Source organism: Mytilus edulis, unplaced genomic scaffold (assembly GCF_963676685.1).
Source record: "Mytilus edulis unplaced genomic scaffold, xbMytEdul2.2 SCAFFOLD_1047, whole genome shotgun sequence".
Lineage (NCBI taxonomy): Eukaryota > Metazoa > Mollusca > Bivalvia > Mytilida > Mytilidae > Mytilus > Mytilus edulis.
This window is the reverse complement of record NW_027267975.1, coordinates 6542-28575: the sequence shown is the minus strand read 5'-3', so window position 1 is coordinate 28575 and position 22034 is coordinate 6542. Positions and strand designations below refer to the sequence as shown.

The following is a 22034-nucleotide window of genomic DNA, read 5'->3' as shown; positions in this document are numbered from 1 at the left end:
AGCATACCTATGTCTTGCTTTTTGACTCCGTCAAGGTGAGACAAAAGCTGCCTGGATCGAAAATTTAACCTTGAAGTTGGACAGATGGACAGACGAAATAAAGGGACACACAGACCAGTAAAAATGTGTTTAGATAGGTTAAATATACATACCTTTTATTTGTATTTTAGGAGGAACAATGGGTTCTGGTCTGTCATTGAATAATTCCAATTCACCTTCAGGTGTATACATTCCCTCCACACTTATGTGAAAGTCTGCCATCTGGTGGCCAAATAATTTCTGAAATGAAATTCACAAATATTCAGACATCTATGTGTATAAATAATAAGTGTAAACATTCAACAAAGCATGAATCCATACAACATGTTTACAGAACTGATATATCCTGGTTTACATAGTTCATTATTTGTTTCTGGATTGTGTGCATCATGTACTATCCACACTGAGTTTCTGGATTTTGTGCATCATGTACTATCCACACTGAGTTTCGGTATGCATTATTTCAACAATGATTGTAATGAGAGGGTATTAAAGAAGGGTTTATTTAGAAAGTAACAATGTCACTTATATGACTGCAAATGTGTGTCTGTTTAAGGCAAAAGATTGCATAAACTTCTTTTTTTTCTCTCCCCTGAACTATGTTAAAATATCTGTTTCAGCATCAACACAAGTCATATATATAATTTCTCTAATTCTTTGTGAATTTATCCCTTTCTGCATCCATTGTATAAAATAATTCAATTAAAGTGTGTTCGTTTGATTTCAGTCCATCATTGGTTAAAATCCGAATTTTCTTGCTTTCCTCTGAATTTCCTATTGCGACGGCATGAAAAAAGGCAACCTTGCCTGATGACGTCACATAGAAAGAACACATGTGTTTGCAGATCATTCATAAAGAAGGAATAAGTTTGCCTGCATAATGTTAGAAAATCATTAGAGAAACAGATTCCACCACCAAATCTCGTGTAATACGATATTTATCCACTCTCGACAGTTAAATTTTAAATATTTAACTGTCTCGAGTGGATAAATATCGTATCACACTTGATGCAGTGGCAGAATCTATATTTATCAGTAAAGTCTGGAAAATACGACTGTTTTGAAATCCCTGGCGTGTTCTGGATTGTGTACATCATGTACTAATCTAAATTCTGGCTAGTTCCCAAGTTGGTGTCATGTACTTACCAATATTCTGGCTTGTTCTGGTGTGAGTGTGTCATCTTTTCACAAACTTGATACTCTCTTAGTAATGTGATCACACCTGGAACAAAAAGGAAAAATTAAAAACAGAAATATTTATATCAAATGACAATCTCCAAACTGATTTAAAAGATGTGCTGTCATATCTGATTTAATGGGTGGGCTACACGCCACTTTCAGTGATTTCAGGTGGCCAGTTTCATCAGCTGACATGGTGGATGATTTCAGGGAATACTGCTTACAAATAGTGCTATCAAAATATAACATTTTTTTCTGTAGCTAGACCTTTCCAATTTATATTACAAAAAAAAACATCTAAAACATTTCTAAATTTACTATTAAGTGCCAGTCTGCCTAAGAATCAAACGAAAGACTAATAATTTTTAACTCAGGATGATGATAAGTATTAAATAGCATGATTAGCTTGCTGGGTTTTTTCTGATCATGTTTTGATTTTTACCTAAATTGCCTGATTCTTACAAAGACTGGTACTTAAAGAACATTTGTTCTGTATTAGTATACTCATATGACATATATTCAATTCTTGGATAAAAGCCTTAAATTCACCAATCTTTCTCAACAACACTGTTGAAATTAAAGCGTAATTCACCTTTATTTAATGTTGTAGGTAGCCCAAGCTTTCTCAGCTGTGGTTCCATTGAGTGAGAAAATTCTGGGACTGGACCGGTTTCTATGACAACAGTCTGTGTTGCTTGGTTTCCTGATCTCGCATAGTCTTTTATTCTGTAGTCATCAAAAAATCTGAAAAATAATTATTTAAAAAGTTTTACTATTTGCCATTCTAATGCAACAACGTTTGTAACGTTCATTTTGATTGGATAACGTCACTTTCTTAAATGGCATCAATTGACAATTGATGCTATGGGACGTACGCGCAGGCGCAGACGGCATATGACAGATTTTAAATACATGTTTTAACGTTATTTTCTGTCATTTTCATTAGAATGGAGATAACAATATTGTATTTTAAGCTCCGACGGCATCAATTTGGGATTTGATGGTCGCAAATACCCGTTTACTGTCTCCGCTAACACGTCGCCAGTAAACTTAATTTGCGACCATCAAATCCCCAATTGATGCCGTCGGAGCTTAAAATACAATACAGTTATCTCCTAATTGTACTATCTAGACAGGTTGAGTCGGATTTTTAACGTGCTAGTTCACAAGGTAACAGTTGTCTGGAAGACATGTCACCTAACCCGAACAACATATTTTGACTCAAGAGACGACCAGTCTTTAGTCTTATTCCTTAATACTGCATGTTTAATACAGAAGCAGTAAATACCAATTTTAAAGGTTTCATATGGACGGGTTTGAACCCATGACCTCTGCACTCTAGGCGCCCAAACTAAAACAAGACCCCAGTCCCTCCAACCCGAGGGGGTGTGTACATGATTTACTACAGTTCTAATTGAGAATTGTTGTTTATATGTGATTCTTTGTTCAATTTACTTGATGTGTTTAAACACAGGATTATGAAATCCTGCTATATATTGTGAACACTTGTCTCTTATAGTACCGGTATTAAACATATGTTTTCTTGCTGTCTTTTTCTGATAATGAGTTCACACATAATTCGAATTACGATTTGCATTAACTAATTCGAATAAGTTTAATTCGCATTAGAAATGTTTTACATCCTAATGTCAATTCTAATTCAAATTACAATGGGCGTCAAATTAACTTTTAATTCGTATTCACAAAAGTGTATTTATAATGTGAATTAGGTCATTCTAATTAAAAAAAAGAAGAGTGTGTGAACACAATTTGCAAATTTGATTCACATTCGATTCGAATTCAATTTGAATTAAATGTACGTGTGAACGAGGCATTATCTTATACTGTTCTCATTATTTGTTTTCAAATTTATTACATTATTGTTTTAGATTCATTACATAGATGCCAACCCCCTTTTGACACAATCAGTAACAAACTATCAAATTTTCCGTATTTTTGAAAAGTTTTCAGTAATCATTCATAAACGTGCATTTACCAATAAAAATTACTGACAAGTGGTTGCAAAGTGATGTGCACGAAATTTGTCGTTTAACATGTTGTCTGTAGTATGTATTCCATTCATTTATTGTTCAGATGTTCTCGACTCGTACATTTTCGTTTTGTCAAGGAGAAGTAGAGAAAGGGGGAAAGCTACTTCATAAATGCAAGTTTGCCTCTTCGGAAGTCAGTTAGTTACTCAACAATAGGTTGATAACTCCCGAGAAACCGGAAGCATTACATTGGCGTTTTCTAAATACCGGACCAGGACGGAAAAGTAATGATAAAAATCCGTGTTTTACAAAATTGAACGGCGATGATTGGTAATCCGTAACTGTTCGACTTTGACCGTAATAGCGTAGTTTTTATCGCAAAATCGGAAAAACTACGCAAAAATCGTAATGGTTGGCATCTATGTCATTATAATTTTTGGGTTAAAAATTTCCCAATCTTGGGATATAAGTCATCACAAATTTAATTGTTTTACAAAATTCAAATTCAAAATTGTATTTAAAAGAATTAACATTTGTAATATTTCTTAGCGGTATTGGCAAATTATTCCACAAGAATGGTCCAGAATACATAAAAGATTTTTTGAACAATTCTGTTTTTGGTTTAGGGAGTATGAGGTTTCCTTGAACAGCATTTCTCAAGGGGTATGGATTTCTGTCTGAAACATAATGAAACTTGTTAGTAAGATATGATGGGGCATCCATCATTTTTAATGCACTTTTAAGTGACACTGATTTATATAAATACAAAATGTATAAAAATACATTAATTTTTAATAGTTTTGAGACTTCATGTATCCATTTTAGAAGGCTAAAACTAATCTTGATATTTTTTCTTTTGAAAATGTCCCCTAGATATTATGTTTTTAAACATCTTTTATTTTTCGTAGCTCCAAGATATGTATACTTTTGAAACTATCTGATCTTACTTTAATACATCCTCTTTAGTTTTATTTGTAAACAACAGTCCCGTCTGTCCACGAAGATGTTTACTCAGTTTATGCAGATCGTCTTTAAATTCATCCTCTGCCGTTCTTCCCAATGCAAGGGCCATAACTTTGTTTTTACCAAAAAAGAATCTGAAAAAAAAATATTCATGAAGAGTTTTGCACATAAACATTTACAATGATTTTAAAGTGGTAATACATTTTCATGTCACCTAAACCTCATAAATAATTCATGGCAATCATTGGTCTGTTGGAGATGTTACTACGGGCATGCCTTATTTCTTTTAAGTTTACTCTGTTCATTGAACCACACACATTGACAATCTGGCACAAAAGCTTTACTCGGTTTATGTTTTTAAAAGTTTAAATAATATTGAACAAATGTTTCAAACTGATGTACTTAAACATAACAAGATTTGATTTAGTTAGTACTAATTGTGAAATGTTAAAAATTTCAATGTATAACCCTGCTTTGCCAATAAATTTCATAGCATCCTGGTTAAGTATGAAAAATGCACCTTTTTGGAGGAATTATAGCATTAAATCTTTACAATCATTTCAGATAGTATTACATGCCAGGAATATAATATAACACTTCACTGGTGGTCAACAGCCCTTCAGAAGAAAAAAAAACTGTCTTATCAACTTTTATCTAAATATTCTAACCTTGGAAATCAAATTATGACAGAGTTCGCGAAAAGTGGTGGACCTCAGGATTTTACCACCAAAATTTTGCATAGGACTGACACAATTTTAGTATTTTTCAATAGAGTTAATAGTGAGGACCAGCAGTTTTTCTTCAAGGACCACCAGGGAAAAAAAGATTTGGAGAACTCTGATTTATATGAGCTATGTTTGATAAAAATTGACATTATGCAAATGCAAATACACATGTATGAGACCTTGACATGTATAAGACTTAGACATGTATGAGACTCAGACATGTATGAGACTTAGACATGTATGAGACTCAGACATGTATGAGACTTAGACATGTATGAGACATAGACATGTATGAGACTTAGACATGTATGAGACTTAGACATGTATGAGACTTAGACATGAACGAGACTTAGACATGTATGAGACTTAGACATGTATGAGACTTAGACATGTATGAGACTTTGACATGTATGAGACATACACATGTATGAGACATACACATGTATGAGACTTAGGCCGTGTTCATATTGACCTAAACTCGGTGTTGTGTAAGTGCAACTCACACGTAAACTAAACAAAATTACGTTCCCATTGATAAAACTCAATGTTTACATGTAGTGTAAATCATGTTTTGTCTACATGCAGTCGATACTCGATGTAGGCCTTGTGTAGATTAAGTGTAGACAAAACTAGGCATTTAAAACATTAGTTTCACCGTGCATATTTAAGGAAGAAACGATTTTTTAATAAAATTGATATTTATAGCAATTATTTATGAAGTTCTTTACAGAAATATTTGTCTCAACTTGATATATTTATTTGTTTTGTTTAGAAATAAAACTTAACGTAGCTTTATTAAGCCCTTATCAAGACCCAAAGCAGCATCATTGCTGAACACATAATTCATTTGAAAATTAAAGTCTTTCCGAATTGACTTAACTTACACAGAAATATTTGCCACTGGTCTTTACTCAAACAACGATTCACTCATAAAATTACTTAAAAAGTGTGAGGTAAATGTATTGTTTGTCTAGTATCTCGGATCCGTGAAATTACACTTAAAAGGAAAAAAAAACATTACCCACTCCCTTTGCCAAATACTTCTTGGAGAAGAAATACCATTTGAACAAACAGAAAAGACAGAAATATAGTGATCCCTAATATATCAATCCTTCTTCTTCGTCTGTAAGCACGCTGTTGCAGCCTACGTTTTCTAATGCTTAATCGAGACATCTTTAGTATCTTTAAACTACTGCAAATCATCAAAATGGCTTTCATAAAGAAGCAACCACTTAACTTTTAAAAAAAAGGGGGGGGGGTTATTTTGTTTATTTATTTGAGTCAGAATTTTGCCGCGCAAACGTTTTATTCCGGTTAGGTTTTTTTTCGGTGCTGGTAATCAATTTTTTTTTCTTCAACATTTAACACTTTAATGTATGGGGAAACTCTTGATTCAGAATATTTTTTATCATCTGTAGAACCAGAATTGTTTTCTTTATCCAATTGGGGTTCGGAATATTTCCATTCCCACTATTTAGAGTCAAATGGTCGTTCCCTTACTGCTAGAAAAGTTGTCCGAAAATGTTTCATTCGATTCTACGAAATGAACATTTAAATGACATAGAGTTTACAAATGTGAACAAATCTTATGTACAGGTAATTAAACAAGGTGTATAGATGTGAACAAATTTAATGTGAAACCAATGTCCAGTTCATTAAACTAATTGTAAACAAGTTTACTGTACATGGAATTTGGTGTGAACACGGCCTTAGACATGTATGAGACCTAGACATGTATGAGACTTAGAAATGTATGAGACTTAGACATGTATGAGACTTAGACATGTATGAGACTTAGACATGTATGAGACTTTGACATGTATGAGACTTAGACATGTATGAGACAGACATGTATGAGACTTAGACATGTATGAGACTTAGACATGTACGAGACTTAGACATGTATGAGACTTAGACATGTATGAGACTTAGACATTTAGACATGTATGAGACTTTGACATGTATGAGACATAGACATGTATGAGACATACACATGTATGAGACTTAGACATGTATGAGACCTAGACATGTATGAGACTTAGAAATGTATGAGACTTAGACATGTATGAGACCTAGACATGTATGAGACTTAGACATGTATGAGACTTAGACATGAGACTTAGACATGTATGAGACTTAGAAATGTATGACACTTAGACATGTATGAGACTTAGACATGTATGAGACATAGACATGTATGAGACCTTGACATGTATGAGACTTATACATGTACGACACTTAGACATGTACGAGACTTAGACATGTACGAGACTTAGACATGTACGAGACTTAGACATGTATGAGACTTAGACATGTATGAGACATAGACATGTATGAGACTAAGACATGTATGAGACTTAGACATGTATGAGACATAGACATGTATGAGACATAGACATGTATGAGACTTAGACATGTATGAGACTTAGACATGTATGAGACTTAGACATGTATGAGACTAAGACATGTATGAGACTTAGACATGTATGAGACTTAGACATGTATGAGACATAGACATGTATGAGACTTAGACATGTATGAGACATACACATGTATGAGACTTAGACATGTATGAGACTTAGACATGTATGAGACATAGACATGTATGAGACTTATACATGTACGACACTTAGACATGTACGACACTTAGACATGTACGAGACTTAGACATGTATGAGACTTAGACATGTATGAGACATAGACATGTATGAGACTTAGACATGTATGAGACTTAGACTTATGAGACATAGACATGTATGAGACTTAGACATGTATGAGACATACACATGTATGAGACTTAGACATGTACGAGACTTAGACATGTATGAGACATACACATGTATGAGACTTAGACATGTATGAGACCTAGACATGTATGAGACTAAGACATGTATGAGACTTAGACATGAGACTTAGACATGTATGAGACTCAGACATGTATGAGACATACACATGTATGAGACATAGACATGTATGAGACTTAGACATTTATGAGACATACACATGTATGAGACTTAGACATGTATGAGACTTAGACATGTATGAGACATACACATGTATGAGACTTAGACATGTATGAGACTAAGACATGTATGAGACTTAGACATGTATGAGACATACACATGTATGAGACCTTGACATGTATGAGACTTAGACATGTATGAGACTTAGACATGTATGAGACTTAGACATGTACGAGACATACACATGTATGAGACTTAGACATGTATGAGACCTAGACATGTATGAGACTTAGACATGTATGAGACATAGACATGTATGAGACTTAGACATGTATGAGACTTAGACATGTATGAGACTTAGACATGTACGAGACTTAGACATGTATGAGACTTAGACATTACGAGACATACACATGTATGAGACCTTGACATGTATGAGACTTAGACATGTATGAGACTTAGACATGTATGAGACTTAGACATGTATGAGACATAGACATGTATGAGACTTAGACATGTATGAGACTTAGACATGTATGAGACATACACATGTATGAGACCTTGACATGTATGAGACTTAGACATGTATGAGACTTAGACATGTACGAGACTTAGACATGTATGAGACTTAGACATGTATGAGACTTAGACATGTATGAGACATACACATGTATGAGACTTAGACATGTATGAGACATAGACATGTATGAGACAGACATGTATGAGACCTTGACATGTATGAGACTTATACATGTACGAGACTTAGACATGTACGAGACTTAGACATGTATGAGACTTAGACATGTATGAGACATACACATGTATGAGACTTAGACATGTATGAGACTTACACATGTATGAGACTTAGACATGTATGAGACTTAGACATGTATGAGACCTTGACATGTATGAGACTTAGACATGTATGAGACATAGACATGTATGAGACAGACATGTATGAGACATAGACATGTATGAGACTTAGACATGTATGAGACTTAGACATGTATGAGACCTAGACATGTATGAGACTTAGAAATGTATGAGACTTAGACATGTATGAGACCTAGACATGTATGAGACTTAGACATGTATGAGACTTAGACATGTACGAGACTTAGACATGTACAAGACTTAGACAAGTACGAGACTCAGACATGTATGAGACATAGACATGAATGAGACATAGACATGTATGAGACTTAGACTTATGAGACTTAGACATGTATGAGACTAAGACATGTATGAGACTTAGACATGAGACTTAGACATGTATGAGACTTAGACATGAGACTTAGACATGTATGAGACATAGACATGGATGAGACATACACATGTATGAGACTTAGACATGTACGAGACATAGACATGTATGAGACTTAGACTTATGAGACTTAGACATGTATGAGACTTAGACATGGATGAGACATACACATGTATGTGACTTAAACTTGTATGAGACCAGGGATGATTCCACTATATAGTTTAGGGCCGCTTAACGGCCCTTAAATCGGCAAGCGGCCCCAAAAAAATGTTTGTCAATATAAATTCCCAATTCAGGAAAATAAAACAAAAATCGGTATTTCCAGAAAAGTTTCCGTCACCAATTACGGCAACTATAATTTTTCATAGTTTGTCGTCAAAACATAGTAAAATCCGGATAAAAATGCTGACTATGATCGCATTTTATTAACAACGATTTAATTATGTCAACATGAGGTAAACAATTTTAGCGGCCGGATTCAATTTAAGTTAAAATGTTATGAGAGTATGTGGTCTCGTAAAAGTAGATCGCTCAGCAGGTTGATCAAAAATATGCTTTTTGTCAATATGGGTGTCAAAACAGACCTCAGCAAAGAGTAAATTTTATATTACATTGATGAATGAATTTGAGTGGTAAAAGCAGATTGCCCAGCAGAGCCAGTTATGTTGATTAAATAAAATTGAGAATGGAAAAAAACTTGTTTTGTAAAAAAAATTGGTTTATATTTTGCTCTTTTTTCCGCAAAAGTTTGAGCGTTTTTGAAAATAATGTTGATGATAGACCATTCATGAAATGAGACCCCCTCCCCCCCCCCCCCCCCCCCCCCCCCCCCCCCCTGAAATACGATGTCATCATTATGGAACTGTTTCAAAAGATATGAAAATGATCCAAATAATTTTAAAGTTCACTGGTTCAATTGCTTTAAATAACTCAATTAAGCATATATATATATACTTTTGTAATTGCTTTTCTTAATTCAACAATTGGCCAGTTCTATTTGAAATACATTTAAATTTTTTTCACTGGTTAATATGGCAAGCCGTTTTGCTATTTAATCTAACTTCAAGATATCTCATAAACTTTATAAGATATCTTATATAATAGTTCATCAGATATTTGATATAGTTTGAAAGATATCTTATAAAGTTTATAAGATATCTTATATAGTTCACGAGATATCTGAAATAATTTATGAGATGTCTTATACATGCAGTTTATAAGATATCTCATATAATTTTCTTAATATGATATCCAATGAACTATATAAGATATCTTATCTTATACAAAACATATTTATAAGATATTTCATATACTTGAAGATATCTTAAATAAATCTTATATATTATATGAGATATTGTATACATTATGAGATAATTTGAAATTTGAATAAATAGCTAAACGGCCTGCCATAGATTTATGTTAGCTGGTACTTGTTGTATATATGTTTTTTGTAATAGGCCTCGTTTACCAAAGTTAAGATGATAGTGCATCATATGCAATGATATTCATGTATTACAACTTCCCTGGTCTGAATCCAATAATTTCTCCAATCAGTGTACAGAAGAAATTAACTTAATATTCATTTTCCGTTTTTACAGGAAAATGATATATTATTTCGTCTTATAATGTAGGCATAAAAAATTCCCAATTGGGATAAAAATTCCTAATTTGATATTCAAGGGACCAATTGTAAACACCTGGAATCATCCCTGGAGACATACACATGCATGAGACTTAGACATGTATGAGACTAAGACATGTATGAGACATACACATAGATTGATTTTGGAACATTCAAATACAAAATGAGAGTTAAATTTTGGTCTGTTTTATTGGGTTCTTACAACACCTCAATTTTCAAACAGTTATAAGTTATGCACAGAGGTTTTTTCAACCGGATATAGAAAAAAAAATGTATTGGTATTCCTTTGCATTTTTAAATAATTACATTAGATGTATGTTTCATTACAATACGTTATTCTGATTGGCTAACTGCACATCATGTGTTATTCCTTAAGCAGTTGTATCACTCAATAAAACGTCTCATTCATGATGACACGAGGTCCCACAATAAAGTGCACAGGTAAATACAGGGATGATTCCAGGTGTTTTCAAATGGGTCCCTTGAACATCAAATTGGGAATTTTCATCCCAATTGGGAATTTTTTATGCATACAATCTAAAACGAAATAATATCATTTTCCTGACCTGTAAAAACGGAAAATGTATATAAAGTTTCACCTGTACACTGATTGAAGAAGTTATTGGATTCAGACAAGGGAAGTTGTAATACATGAATACCATTGCACATGATGCACTATCATCTTAACTTTGGTAAACAAGGCATTTCTACACCAGCTAACATAAACCTATGGCACTTAAGCAGTTTAGCTATTTATTCGAATTTCAAATTATCTCAAAATATATAAGATATCTTATATAACATATTAGATTTTTATAAGATATCTCATTTAATATATATATATATGAGATATCTTATATAATTTACTTTTTTAAAGCTATCTTATATATATATTATAAGAGATATCTTATATCTTATAAAGTTTAAAAACTTTATAAGATATCTTATATACTTTATTCTTAGATATCTTATATACTTATCTTCTAAAGTTTATAAAATATCTCATTCAGAATATGAAATATCTTATATTTTTTTTTATACAAGATATCTTAAATAGTTTATTGGATATCATCTTAAGAAAATTATATAAGATATATTATATGAATTATCTTATAATTTCTATACGATGTCTCTAATAATATATCTTATATGATATATATAGATTCTACAACTGCATCGAGTGTAATACGATATTTATCCACTCGAGACAGTTAAATTTTCAAATTTAAAATGCAAGGCATGCCCGAGCATTTAAATATTTTTATTACATTGGTTGCAATGAATTACATTGATTTTCCAGTTAGATAAAAACCGATAATTTCACATGTGAAATAAACGTGGTTATTTCACTCTCTGACGTCATACAACAATAGGCGTTGTCAAGACGTCGATAACGTCAGATCAAAACAAATTGTCAATGCGTAGGAAAATGATATAGTTCCTTACATTTTCTACATTAATTTCATTAAAAAAAAGCCATTTGCCAATGTAATAAAAAGAATAACTAATCGCCGTATTTGAATATCAAAAATACGGCGATTAGTTATACTATAAAAAATTTAACTGTCGAGAGTGGATAAATATCATATTACACGAGATTTGGTGGTGGAATCTGTTTCTCTAATGATTTTCTAACATTATGCAGGCAAACTTATTCCTTCTTTTCGAATGATCTGCAAAAAGATGTGTTCTTTCTATGTGACATCATCAGGCATGGTCGCCTTTTTTCATGCCGTCACAATTAGAAATTCAGAGGAAAGCAAGAACATTCGACGTCATAATCGGATTTTAACCAATGAAGTACTGAAATCAAACGAATCACACTTTGATTAATTTTTTTTTTTATACAATGAGTGCAGAAAGGGATAAATTGACGAAGAATTAGAGAAATAAGATATCTTAAATAATCTTTTTTTATAAGATATCTTATATAATAAAGAAGATATCTTATATAATAAAGAAGATATCTTATATAACAAAGAAGATATCTAATATCGATTATAAGATATCTTATATAGTATATAAGATATCTTATAAATATACTTTATATAAGATATCTTATATATTATAGTTTATAATAAAAAAATAAAATTAACGGTATCAATTTTCTTGCACCAGATGCGCATTGCGACAATACATGTCTCTTCAGTGATGCTCGTGGCCAAAATATTTGAAATCCAAGGCTTATATAAAAGATTATAAGATTTATTCCATATTGGTATTATTTTAGTAGGTTTCTCTATATGAATTGGATTTTGAATAAAAAAGCATATTCACCTGAGAAAGTGTTATTCATTGCGCTAAACGTCACGCGCTTTTACATGCAACGTTATGGTAATATGTTTCATGAAAAAAAAATTGGTATATGTTTGTCATTAGATACATTTTCTTCTCTCGGAATATGGAATAAAACAATTACTGTCTTTTGTTTCGGTAAATATGGGGTTTTATTGACTTTTGAAAAACTGATATTCACTTCGGCCGTCTGCCTCAGTGAATATATTTTTTTCAAAAGTCAATAAAACCGCATATTTACCTCATCAAAAGACAGTAATTGTATAATATCATATTGTTTATAAGATATCTGATAAAGAAAACTATATGAGATATCTTATAAACTATAAAAGATATCTAGTAAATTTTATAACATATAGATCTCATGAACTATGCAAGATATCTTATAAACTTTATAAGATATCTTACAAACTATATTATAGATATCTAATGAACTATTATATGAGATATCTTATAAAGTTTATGAGATATCTTGAAGTTAGATTAAATAACAAAACGGCTTGCCATATTAACCACTGAAAAAATTCATCCATTCGGTATTTTTTCAACAGATCATCTTTATAAACTTACTTTGATTCAAATGGATTTCAAATTGAACTGGCCAATTGTCGAATTCAGAAAAGCAATTACAAAAGGTTATATGCTTAATTGATAAGATATTTAAAGCAATTGCACCAGTTATTACCAGTGAACTTTAAAATTATTTTTATATCTTTTGAAACAGTTCCATAATGATGACATCATATTTCAGGAGGGGGGGGGGTGCTCATTACATGAATGGTCCATCATCAACATTATTTTCAAAAACGCTAAAATTTTTGTCTTTTGAGGAAATAGAGCAAAATATAAAATAATTTCTTTTACAAAATAAGTTTTAATCAAGTTACATAACTGGCTCTGCTGGGCAATCTGCTTTTATAAGATCGGCGCCCATTAAAATTTATTCATCAATGTTATATCAAAATTTTAATGTGTTCTTTGCCGAGGTCTGCTTTGACACCAATTTTGACAAAAAGCATGTTTTTGATCAACCTGCTGAGCGATCTACTTTTGCGAATTCAAATACTCCCATAAAATTTTATTCAATTGAATCCGGCTGCTAAAATTGTTTACCGCACGTTGACATACGTAAATCGTTGTTAATAAAATGCGATTGTAGTCAGCATTCTTATCCGGATTTTACTACGTTTGACGACAAACTATGAAAAAATATAGTTGCCGTAATTGGTGACTAAACCTTTTCCGGAATTACCGATTTTTATTTTATTTTCCTGAATTGGGAATTTATATTCACAAACATTTTTTGGGGGCCGCTGGCAGATTTAAGGGCCGCTTAGCGGCCCTAAACTATATAGTGGAATCATCCCTGAAATAAAATAAAAACTTGATAAAAGGCGTGTTTTCATGATCCTATAGGTAAAAATGTAATTATAAGTATTGAATGCTTTTTTTGTAACTTTATAGGGTTGTAAAAGCGTTGACCGTGCGCACATTTTAAGTATGAAGCGCTTCTGCGCTTCATACAAAATGTACTTCGATCAACACTTTTACACCCCAATAAATTTACAAAAAGAGCATTCAATTCTTAAGTAATTTTCTATAAGAGGCAGCTCATACATTTTTGAGTTTTGTATGATGTCATTTCACTGAAAAGTATATATTTTCATTTAGGGGGCTAGCTGAGGCCCGCCTGTGGTGCAACATTTTCTCAATGCATTGAGGACCCATTGGAGGCCCTAGGCTGTTTTTTTTCTTTATATTCTCTTTGACATATTCCCGATTTCCATTCTCAATTTTATGTTAACCTTATGAATTTGACTACAATTACTTTTACCTGCTATGATTCCATTCCTGTCTGACATCTTTTAACTGCATGTTTCTCATGTTGTGAACAGAAAACAGGAAAATTCTCTTGTATTTGTTGGCACATTCTCGTATCTGAAAATAATAGTTTATTATACTTTAACCCTTTCCTCCATTGACATTTTTTTTAAACATACCTGATTCGCATAGGATTTTTTCAATTAAAAATAATCATCAGGTTTAAAGTATCAATGCATTGCAAAAAGGAATATTTCATCAATGAAATTCCAGTCAAATATTCTCTTGAATATCATTTTATATTAGATACAAATTTTATTAGGTCTGAGGCTTAAATTAAAATATTGATTGTTTGCCCTTTACCGACCGACCCTATAAATTCGTTGCGCCTGAAAATCTTTTATTTGTATTTACCAGCAAGATTTTATTTTATTTTATTTTTTCGTTCCTACCAAAAATCTTATATTTGTATTTCCCGCTCAAAACTATTTTATCCGGAATTCTCGGGTTTTATCTTTATCGTATAAGGTCCAGTCCGTTTGGTATCACCTGAGCGTTTGACATTAACACTTATACATTTGAAGTTTCAAAGCATTTGTTTGAAATCGATGTTCAGCTTGTGAACGCTTTCTGAAATCATGATATGACGTACCCTACTCTGTACCTTTAACTTAAAAGAGCATGGTTCATTTACAAAAAAGTTCGTTTGATACAAAATTATCATCTTGTGTACAAACTAATTTGTAAACGGACGTTGTATTCTATGTAGGGATGGCCTTTTGTGATCCGCAGATCTCCTGATGATTATGTTAACGATGCCGCTATATTATTTATATCTGACATGAACCAAAAGTGACAAAACCCTGTAAAGTGGAGAATATCTGGCAGTAAAATCGCCAAGTTGTCCATACAGATCATTTATAAATGCGATGTAAAAAACGTGACAATTGTCAGAGTTTTAGGTCTAGTAGCATTTTTATTGGAAACAAAGGCACACACGATGTTTTTAACACTCTAGGGACTTTTTCTACTAGTGATGTATGTCTGCTCAGACATATATTATCAGTACAAAGTTATCTTTTACAGAAATTCTTAAGGTAAGCATACAAGGTACGTAGTACAGAATATAAGTGCAAGTTCAAACTCTTCAAAGTTCAGGCATATAAACGTTGAAGATATGCGGCACAGCTCTATTTAGTTATATTTGAAAACAAAATAGTAGTGCATATGAATTAGCTTCACATTCTACATGATTTTTTTTTTAAACTAATAGTCCCAGAAAACTTATTTGCAAAAACAAAACGGACACCAATGACATTTATATGCATCTATAAAATAAAATATTATACCTACCTGCCTACCCATGACAAATAATATACCGAGCCAAGTTATTTTTTTGGGGAAAAAAATAAAATATTTTACCTACCTACCTACCCTGTTTCAAAACATAGGGTCGGAAAAGGGCAAACAAACAATATTTTAATTTAGGCCTGATAAAGATTTTTCCTAGGTAAGACGTTTCAACTGAGGCACTACACAGGCATCAAAAGGCGTCATTATGGAGTAAAGGGGGTGGCGTCAAAAAATGTCATTATGGAGTAAAGGGTTAAAGAAATTTTTAAACAGTTTTCATCAATTTTCATTTTATTGAAACATGATGTATGCCTTTTTGTGCTTCTTCGTTACATTTGTTGTTTTTATAGTGATTAAGATGATAACATAATGTTGACTGCTGTACCCCTATTTTTGACATTTTTACTCTTTGAGTATGTTTGTTTTGTTCACACATCGTTGACAATGTAATGGAATTGGATGTGACTGTCATATAAGTGAGAGGTTTAGCTAGCTATAAAACCAGGTTCAATCCACCATTTTCTACATTAAAAAATGCCTGTACCAAGTCAGAAATATGACAGTTGTTATCCATTCGTTTGATGTGTTTGGACTTTTGATTTTGCCTTTTGATTTTGGACTTCCCTTTTTGAATTTTCCTTGGAGTTCAGTGTTTTTGTGTTTTTACTTTTTATTTAAATTTAGAAACACAGCTTTATCACACTAGTAGAAAAAAGTATAAAAATAAGGAGATGTGATATGATTGACAATGAGACAACTATCTACCAAAGTTCAAATAAAGTGGATGAACGCAATTATAGGCAACTGTATGCATGGTCTTCAACAAAGAGAAAAACCCATACCATGTGATCAAAATTGGTTGATAGTTGTCTCATTGTCAATCATACCTCATCTCCTTACTTTTATGTTATGTTGTTGGTTTTAGCAAATACATCATCTATCCGCCTCTGTTTCAGTTCTAAACCTTTCTTCTTTGTCTTATCTTCTTATTATATTACTGTAAATTCAGAAATTATAGCGTGCATTTATTATTACGATTTGTAATTTAAAACTTATATGCGATTTTAATTTTTATGATTTTGAGAAAAATCCTGTTTTATGCGAGTTTAAATTATTGCGTTTACAACTCTGTCACATTTTTCGCAATAATAAAATCCTCGCATTAATTTCTGAATTTACAGTATATTGTTGGTTTTTAGTACTTACATCATCTATCAGCCTCTGTTTCAGTTCTAAACCTTTCCTCTTTGTCTTATCTTTATATTATATAATATTGTTGGTTTTTAGTACTTACATCATCTATCAGCCTCTGTTTCAGTTCTAAACCTTTCCTCTTTGTCTTATCTTTATATTATATAATATTGTTGGTTTTTAGTATTTACATCATCTATCAGCCTCTGTTTCAGTTCTAAACCTTTCCTCTTTGTCTTATCTTTATATTATATAATATTGTTGGTTTTTAGTACTTACATCATCTATCAGCCTCTGTTTCAGTTCTAAACCTTTCCTCTTTGTCTTATCTTTATATTATATAATATTGTTGGTTTTTAGTACTTACATCATCTATCAGCCTCTGTTTCAGTTCTAAACCTTTCCTCTTTGTCTGTGTTAATGAAACTAAAAAGATACATATACATTTTGTTAGTCATAAAACATTTGAAGCATCATTTAGGCCACGGTTTTTTTATTTGTTGGTTTACGGATCCGCCGACCCGATTTTGCCGATTTTCAGAATAAAAATAAAATTGACTTTTCATGCTTTTTTATTCCCGCCGACCCTTATAAATGCATTATCCCTGAAAAATAATTAAAATTTTCCTTTATTATGAAATGAAATGCATTAATCATTAACAAAGTTGATAACACTTTCTGTTGTGAAAAATAAAACTTCCAATTTACGTTTCTGAAAATAGACAAATCAATTATAACTGACCTTGAAATGTCTTTTGCGCAAATAATTTTGCGTAACGAAACCTGTGTTTAAAACCAATTACAAATTAGTTCGTTTCCCTTATTTGTCATCAGTCCGTAAGATGCATCATCTCAGAGAAATAGACTTGTCCAAATGTGCCATTCCAGTTAATTTCTGACAGGTTGGGATGGATGGGGAGATTTTTTTTCATACCTATCAGAAAAAAACATCATGTAAAACTACCTATCAGATCTATAAATTAAGACCTATCAGATTTAGAGTTCCTGTTCATATTTGGTGGATGGCTTTCATGGGAAAAATTGACCTATCAGAATTTTTTACTGCAAGGATTGTACCCATCAGAATTTTAAATACAATACCAGATAATGCATGATACGAAACTTTTTTACATTCCAAAGCACCCCTAAGATCTGAAATAGGTTTTTTTTGTAACCCCTAAGATGTAATTATTTTTAATTATTTTCTGCTGCAAGACCCTCAGAAATTTTTGCGTATATGTGTACGTGTCAGATGAAAAAACCCAAAATTTCACCCCTAAGATGTATAAATTTTACACCCCTCAGAAAGGACCATCCATCCTCCTTTAGCAGATATTAACTGGAATGGCCCAATGTGGACAGGTGGAATACATCAATTAAAGTACTGAATATTAACAAATCATTTGAAATTTTCTTGTTTCATAGATAACAAAAAATATCAATCATTGGGATAAAAACCGGATTGCATGACAACTGATTAACCCGATATTGTCGTTTTTCCAGTGGACGAGTCTATTACGTTTTTCGACACGTGTGTTGAAACTTATTTTTGTACGACGTTTTTATATTTTTTTTCTTTATCAGTTTTTGTGCTTGAAGATCATTATTCACCAAGTTTTCTGAGAGCTACGCGAATCTGTTTTTCTTGTTTGTGAAATGACGATTTAATTTCGTGTTTGTCCGTGCAACCCCCCTTTTTTTACAGGAAATTATTAAACGATGTCATGCGATGTTCATGATCACTGATCAATAATATTTCATCGAACTTAATGTTAAGAAATGATGACAAAACAGCATATAAGATAAACATTTTGTTAGTAAGGTGAAATATATATTTATTTTGCATATTTTTTCTGTTTTGAAAGATATTTTTTTTCTTTTTTTTTCCGACCGACCGACCCGACTTTTTTATGCGAAAAAATCCGTAAACCAACAAATTAAAAAACCGTGGCCTTATATGTAAAATAAAAAAATAACATTTAATTATAAATTTGGTTATCAACAGGCTCAAAACTAAATTTGTGTAACCAAATATGCATAGAAGTTTATTTTTGGACTAATTTAATTATGGTTAGATTTCAAATGGAGGAAAGAAAACCAACACCACCAATAACTTTTTTTTCAACTTGTCATGACAAGTACATACCAAAATTTACTTGTCCAAATGAAATTGTTACTTGTCCAAAAAATTTCTATTTAAAATAACCTTTTTTCATTTTTAGTTTATTAAAGGAGCAAAACGAATTTAAACAATATAACAGAATTTGACGGTTTTTTTAAAAAAATACTTTTAAAAATATGAGTCAAGTACAACTGAATCTAGTCATGTCACAGGACTTAGGTTCTAGTTCTCATCAATGCTAGTCTCATCACACTCTGCACATGAGTACCATCTGATAGGCCTGTATTCTCATTGGATTTGTATTTTGTATTTTTTTTAAGTTGAAAAAAGTTTTTTAAATGCAATCAATAAAAAGAAGAAGATAAGCCATTATAAGGTCTGATTGCCAATAAGAGAACTCTCTTCAAGAGACCAAATGACACAGAAATTAACAACTATATGTCACCATATTGCAAGTATTGTTTTTTTCTACTTATGAGTTTAGTGTCTTTACCCTGCAACTAATTTTGTATATTGTTCGTGCTTTGAAAGACACAAAAACTCAAAGTTTTATGCCTTAAAGCACTGCCTTTAAAAAAATCAATTAAATATAGTTATCTTAATTATTTTCCATTTCTTTCTTTTTTGAGACTCCATAAATTGGCTATTATGAGACCTCATTTTTACATTCAGAATGGTCTCAGATAGCAGGAAATAGAATGTAGTTCTGAAAAGTTTTCTTGTGGGGGGGGGGCATGCCCCCAAACCCTGCTAGAAGGTTCAGGTCGCTGACGCGACCCTCATCGGTGACTTAGGGCTAGGCTGTTTTTATCAGGACTACGCTGAACAAATTTACTCTAGACCTGTGGTCTTAACAACATTTTAAACTAAATTCTATCCCTGCTGAGTTGGGTAAGGCATATACTAATATGACTGAGTTATTCAGATATTAACAGGTCAGGAATAACCACCAATTAGTGGATTATACCTCAATTGACGTGTAATCCACCAATTGACATATATGGGTATAGACCAATTGATGTATAATGGGAGTTTTTTGTAAGAAAATGCTAGTGTGAGATAGGAGCATGATTTTGCAACTTGCAACCTATTTTATGACCTTTATTGAGTCCTCTGAAAGTTTCAGTTTTGCCAAAGCCTGCTGCATCTCTTGAGAATGCATGTGTACAACAGTTCTTTTGTTGAAACATTTGTACTATTGACCATGATTGACTTTTGATAATGAAAGTGAAGTATTTAAAACAAAGAGTTCCATTCACCTGTGGAGTTGTACTCATGATCACATGACTGCAGACAGTATTGATGTCCATTGACAGGTGATTAGTGGTAAATTTGCCAATCAAGAATTGACAAGATATATAACAATATAAGAAACTGCAAATACAATTATTGATTAAATTCATAGGCGGATCCAGGGGGGCCCTGGGGGGCCCAGGACCCCCCTTTCGTGGGAAAAATTTGGTTGATTATATAGGGAATCATTGAAGCATGACTGGAGCAGGCCACCTCTTAGGAAAAGTTCTGGATCCGCCACTGAAATGCAATATGTAATGTCACTATACTAAACTAGGAATGTTTTACAAGTTTTCATACCATAATATGTTTTTAAGAAGACAATGCTCCATTTTGGTGGAATAATTTGCTTTGAAAAACAAAGAATTATACACCAATTGGTCTATACCATTATATGTCAATTGGTGGATTATACATCAATTGAGGTATAATCCACCAATTGGTGGTTATTCTTGACCTGATTAATGAAAAAAATATCAAAATTGAAAGTGAAACAAGGTTGAACAATTTAGTTACACAATGTAACTACTTCAATAAGAAAACTGACAAACATCAATGAAGATTGGAGTTCAGGGTCACGTTCAATATCGTAGGGGCTACGTAAATTGATGACTATTGAACAAGTAGTTAGTATAGCTGCTACATAGTAATAGGCTAGCTACTAGTTCAATAGTCATAAATCTACGTAGCACTACATAGCCCCTACAATATTGAACGATATTGAACGCAACCCTTTGCACCAGCAAGAGCAGGGTTCGAACTCACAACCTCAGCGTTGACTAGCTAGAATCGGACTTCTTATCCCACTCGGCCCCCGAGGCCCCTTGTTAGTCACGAAAGTACCGTAACCCCCATAAAAACACTCATACAATGTACCTAGTAGTAGTAAAAAATAACTATAGTATAAAATTATAATCCCAAATATTTTCAAACTGTTAAAATTTCAGGGATTTTACAAAATGACTGTAACATTTATTTGTATTTTGTAGTGTGTATAAGCAGTTCTTTGAATAAACAACAATATAATAATACTTTTCTTGTCCCTTTTTGACTTTGGCATCTTGATAATAAAATGTACACAAACACACGTGTTTTTTTTCAACCGGAAATAGGAAATATTCTGTTTTCAGGAATTGAATTAAAAAAATATTTTTATTAAAATTATTACACTTTTTATCAATTCCAATTCGAAA

At 32.3% G+C, this 22034-nt stretch overlaps 1 protein-coding gene across 1 annotated transcript; it reads right to left on the bottom strand.

Moving 5' to 3' along the window:
- Window positions 1–152: 152 nt before the first annotated feature.
- On the bottom strand, window positions 153–21946 carry LOC139506464 (mRNA turnover protein 4 homolog; the record flags this gene model as incomplete). The annotated part of the gene is given in 8 exon segments (XM_071295460.1): window positions 153–279; window positions 1186–1223; window positions 1226–1261; window positions 1811–1962; window positions 4157–4306; window positions 14896–14999; window positions 17794–17852; window positions 21874–21946. Coding segments are annotated over 8 exon segments (694 nt in total), but the record flags the coding sequence as incomplete, so codon positions are not given.
- Window positions 21947–22034: the final 88 nt, after the last annotated feature.